Below are 5,559 nucleotides of genomic sequence, written 5' to 3'. Positions count from 1 at the left end.
GGCTAATTTTTTGTATTTTTAGTAGAGACAGGGTTTCACTATGTTGGCCAGGCTGGTTGTGAACTCCTGACCTCAAGTGATCCACCTGCCTGGGCCTTCCAAAGTGCTGGGATTATAGGCATGAGCCAGCACGCCTGGCCTACTATTGTTCTTAATACCGGTATGCCAAGGTCTATGTCCCTTTAAAAAAGATAGGATGCATTATTGGCAATAAGGGCAAGAAACATGCAACACCTGCTAATCCTCTATTAAAAGCCCCTTTTTTGGCCAAACGTGATGGCTCATGCCTGTAGTCCCAACACTTTGGGAGGCCAGGGCGGGCAGATCACTTGAGGCCAGAAGTTTGAGACCTGCCTGGCCAACATGGTAAAACCCTGCCTCTACTAAAAAAAAAAAAAAAATACAAAAGTTGGCTGGGCGTGGTGGCGCATACCTGTTTGCCCAGCTACTCAGGAGGCTGAGACATGAGAATTGGTGAACCTGGGAGGTGGAGGTTGAACTGAGATGAGATCGTGCCACTGCATTCCAGCCTGTGCGACAGGACAGAATGAGACTGTCTCAAAAAAAAAAAAAAAAAAAAAGGTCTCTCTTTTAAGGAAGCATGCTCCTTACTTTTTTTGTTTCAATGAAAAGTAGAAGAAAAACCCAGAAGTCTTCTTGATGCCTTAAATGAAGTAAGAGAGCTGGACTGATACAACCTTGGGCCCACAACTACAGTCCTGAGGAAAGTGATAGAAGCGTTCAGAAGGACCCCCACCCCTACCCAGAGGCTCAGACTTAAGTCACCAGCAACTCTCTGTGGCCTACCCCTGTCATGGAGTGAGTCCCACCAGCTCTGGAGCCAGGACTCTGGGCAGTTGAAGAATCTCAGCCCTGGGAGCCAGGTAAGAGTGGAACGGTGTGGGAACTATCCGGACTTCACTAAACCTTGCATTTGGTAGGGAATGAATAGGGAATGTGTGGCACCTTTTACCCAGACTGTCCCTTGATGTCCTGTGATTTCTGTCTGTCTCAGTTATAAACGGAAACCTGAATAACCTTGCTAAGAGAGAGGACAAGGTTCCTGGGTTGGCCGACTTTAGGCACTGCTTTTGAGGGGTTTACCTTATAGAGAGGTGACCTTTATACAGATGCCTCAGTGTAAGAGGGGAGGGAGGCCACTCACTCTCCTCCCTCAGCAGGAGGGAGCACTTCCTGAGTACTGCATTGTACTCAGAGCTCTGAGTAATACACATGAAAAAATAACAACATTGCTAACAAAAGTTATTACCGCCATAGGAGATCTAGGGCATCAACACATGAAATGACCATAATATGGGGCAATAACATTAGAGACACCACAGACCGCATCAGACCAGCCAGGAAGTGTCTAAAGGAGTCTCATCACAGCTCTACAGGTGTTAAAGGACAGGTATTATCCCTCCTGTCTACGTAAAAGATACGGAGGCCAGAGGGTTGAGGAAATGAGTCACACAGCAATGAATGGTAGGACCAGTTGCTCAGAATTTACTTCAACCAGAACATTCATATATGAAGTGCTTTCTGACTCTAGAATTCTAGAATATCAAAGCTGGAAGAAGGCCCTTAGGGACAATTCACACAACATCCTCATTCCATAGACGGGCAAGCTATAGCCCAGAGAGGGTATGGGATGTAGTCAAAGACACAGTTGGCTATAGAGGACACAAGAACTACATCAGGTCTTCTGACTTTCAGTCTAAAAATCCCACCCCACCCCCCACCCCTCCCACCTCCAGCATGGGGTACCCTTAGAATGATGCTGCTTTCCCCTTTCCTCTTTTTTAAACCACTAGACTTTTTTTTTTTTTTTTTTTTTTTTTTTGAGACGGAGTTGGAGTGCAGTGGCCAGATCTCAGCTCACTGCAAGCTCCGCCTCCCGGGTTTACGCCATTCTCCTGCCTCAGCCTCCGGAGTAGCTGGGACTACAGGCGCCCGCCACCTCGCCCGGCTAGTTTTTTTGTATTTTTAGTAGAGACGGGGTTTCACTGTGTTAGCCAGGATGGTCTCGATCTCCTGACCTCGTGATCCGCCCGTCTCGGCCTCCCAAAGTGCCGGGATTACAGGCTTGAGCCACCACGCCCAGCCTAAACCACTAGACTTTTGAAATCCACATTCAAACTATCCTACCGAGGACAATAAGAGAAAAACCAGATGTTTCAAAATCGCTAAAGCTCTATTATCTAGGAGGCGCTGTAGCCTTAGTATGCATCTTACTGGGACCAGCTGATGATGAGACATTTTAAAGTTTGTTTTAAAATGTTCCCATGTTACAGATCATCCAGATGATCTCCTTATGACAAAGCACTCTCTCCCAATTCCAGGGTCTATTCCTGCATGTTTTTACCATCACTTCAGAATCAACCACTGTTTATTGTCCAGAACCAAGAAAAAGAGCAGTTGCTGGCTTCTGAATTCACTTGTCCCACATGCAAATGAAGTAAGGTACTCTATATAACAAATGCCCAGCACATAATATATCTCAAAACATATTTGTTAATAAGTGAAATTTGATGAGAACAGTGGTGGGAAAACTGGGTCTCCACAGAGCACACAGTTACAGACTCATGCCCAAAGCCAAAAGAACCTATACTGTATTCTCTGTGCAAGCTGCAGTTCTATTTCAACAACAATAACAAAATAATGGTCACGTCGAGTTATGTTGATTCATATTTTCTTGGTTTGTAGTTTTATTTAACGCGTGTTTAGGTTTTATGGTTGTATACGCACTATAAATATAAGCAGCTTCTACTCAGTTTTGTTTGCATTAATTTTGTTTACATAAAATTTGTCATCACTGGGGTTCCAAGATAAGTTTTGGCCCTTTAAGACGGAAGGGTACATCACTCAAGTTTGGGAACACTGTCACATACTGCTAGCAAACAAAATGTCACTTTTATACTACAACCCCGCTCCAATCACCCTCCTCTTCCCCGAGCCCAACCCAGAGCTGGAAGCTAGCGCCCCTTGAGGCTTACCTGCAGGGCAATTTCCTTCTTCCTGCTGCCCATGGCTCTGCAAAGAAGACGAAGCCCTGTTACCGCGGCCGTGGGCCGTTCCCCCGCAGCCTCGCGACAAACCGCTGCGTGGATCAGCAAGCCCAGAGCCTCCTTCAGATAAGCCCCCCTCCTATGGCCCCGGCCCCTTTTTAAGACGCTTCTAACTGGCGGCAAATCAACACACTGACACAAAGTGAACACCCCACGAGGAAGCGGAGCCTGCAGTCCGCGGGCTCGTGGCTCGCCGGGCGGTTTTCTGGGGATCTGCAAAGCCCCCTCCCCACCCCGGAGCCGGCCAGGGGGCTCCCGCAGAGGCCAGAGTCAGTGCGCGGGGCACGGTGCAGCCTGCCGGGCACAGGGTCGCCGGTCGAGGAATTCGGACCAAAAAACGACATGGGACCCTGTCATCCCTGCTGTTCTTATGGATTACTGGGAAACTGAGCCACTGCGAACGACAGGTACACGATCTTCGACGCGCCCGGAGTCACCAACCGAGTCTGCAGCGACCTAGCCGCGGTCGTCATGGCAACCTGGCCCCCCTGCCGGGCCTGCCAGGAAAGCCGGCGGACACGTAAGCCACGCCCACTCTGGGCCCAACGCAGTCTCTTCGCGGAGACTCTGAACCCAGCCAGCGAGAGGCAGGAGGGAGTCCCGCCCCTTGCCCTCCATATCGGACTAGGGGAACCCACTCATTGGCTGCAGCGTTTGTCAGCGTCTGGAGGCTTTGAACCCACCAGGCAAAGACCCAGTGCATCTGTGCGTTGCACAGTCGCATCTGTGAATCCCTGCATCCCTCCTGCCCCGCCTGCCAAGACTACTGTGCAGCTTTTCTGCCATCACATACCGGTATAATGTGTGCAAGGTAGGGGGCGTCTCCAGGTTTTAAAGGGTCTGCAAGCGTTCTCTTTAAGACAAAGAATATGAAATTACAAATTCAAAATTAGATATGAAAGTCAACTGGGACACATACAAAACAGTTACAAACATTGTAAATATCAATCCAACTCTATGAATAACCACTTTAAATGTGAATAACCTGATTACACCAATTAAAAGAGAGATTGTCAGAGTGGATTTCAAAAACAAACAAAGCCCAGTTATGTGTTATCCACAAGAAAATACATTAAAAGCAAAAAAATAGAGATAGCTATACCAGGCTGACACTAAATAAAAAAATAGCTGAAGTAGCTATGTTAATTTCAAGAAAAGCAGACTTCAAGGAAATTTATCAAGTATAAACAGGGACATTACATAAAGTTAAAGGGATCAATTATTTGGGAAGACATAACAATACTTAATATGTATGTACTTAAAAACAAAGCACCAAAATATGTGAGGCAAAAAAGGATAAAACTGCAAGGAAAAATAGGTAAACTCACTATTATAATAGAATATTTTAACACTATTTTTAAAATACCATTAAAATATTTTGATACCATTTTAATACATCCAGCAGGCAGCAAATGAGCAAGGATATAGTTGAACTGAAAAAATCAATCAAATTGATCTAATTGACATTTATACAATACTTAATTCAACAACAGCAGAATATAGATTCTTTCTCAAGCTCACATGGGACATTCACTGAGATAGACCACAATCTAGGCCATAAAACATAGCTTAACAAATTTAAAAGGATAGAACAAAGTATGTTCTCTGACTACAATAGAATTAAACTAGGAATCAATCACAGCTGATGAAAGAAATCTCAAAGATTTAAATAGATGAAGAAATATTCCATGTTCATGGATAGGAAGAATATGGTTAAGATATGAATTCTTCCCAAGTGAAGCATACACCAAATGATTTCCATCCAGGGAGTGCTGATACCCTGCTTGGCCATAAGGTACCCAGCAACCCTCTGTGAAGTACAGGGCGATGGATATACTGGAGACTGAGCATCTTCCTACCTGTCATCCTGCGTTCTCCCACTTCAGCTCTGAATCCACCTACTCTTTTCTTGCATTCAGTCCCATGGCAATATTCAGTTCCATGATAATATTACTCAGAGCCACAGTCACTCCTTAAGAGACACTGCATTGCAAACTGAGTTGATTAGATGCAAATCATGTTCATTGCCACAAGATGGTGGTTGCTCAAGCTCTTGAATGGTGTGGAATCTCCCTTAGAATTTAGTTTCCAAAATAAAATTCAAATCAGATGCTAAACTCCTCCTGCCAGCACACGGAAAGATAGTGACGTTTATTCTTTCTGAAAGGGTTACATTTCTTACCATGTGGTCTCTATTGCAAAATGTACTCACATCTTTGCCAGGCTAGACCTCAGAAACAAATTTAGGTAAACCACATGTCCCCAGTTTGCCGGGACACCCCCACTTTTCACCTGTTGTCCCCTGCAATTATTAATAGCAACCCCTCTCACTTTCAAAAGTGTACAGTTTGGGTTGGGTGCAGTAGCTCACGCCTGTAATCCCAGCACTCTGGGAGGCCGAGGCAGGTGTATCACTTGAGGTCAGGAGTTCGAGACCAGCCTGGCCAACATGGTGAAACCCTGTCTCTACTAAAAAATATATCAAATAGCC

The 5,559-nt window shown here is 45.5% G+C and overlaps 1 protein-coding gene across 1 annotated transcript in view; it reads right to left on the bottom strand.

The window, feature by feature from the left end:
• Window positions 1-4,161, bottom strand: part of NME9 (NME/NM23 family member 9) — a 29,537-nt gene extending 25,376 nt beyond the window's left edge. The window contains exon 1 of the mRNA XM_011958141.1: window positions 2,997-4,161. Coding sequence (XP_011813531.1) covers window positions 2,997-3,029 — 33 coding nt within the window. The 5' untranslated portion in view covers window positions 3,030-4,161. The remainder of the gene's footprint in view (window positions 1-2,996) is intronic.
• Between the last annotated feature and the right edge of the window lie 1,398 nt (window positions 4,162-5,559).

This window comes from Colobus angolensis, unplaced genomic scaffold (genome assembly GCF_000951035.1).
Source record: "Colobus angolensis palliatus isolate OR3802 unplaced genomic scaffold, Cang.pa_1.0 Scaffold46, whole genome shotgun sequence".
NCBI lineage: Eukaryota > Metazoa > Chordata > Mammalia > Primates > Cercopithecidae > Colobus > Colobus angolensis.
Note: the sequence above shows the minus strand (reverse complement) of the source record. Positions and strands in the feature narration are given on the sequence as shown.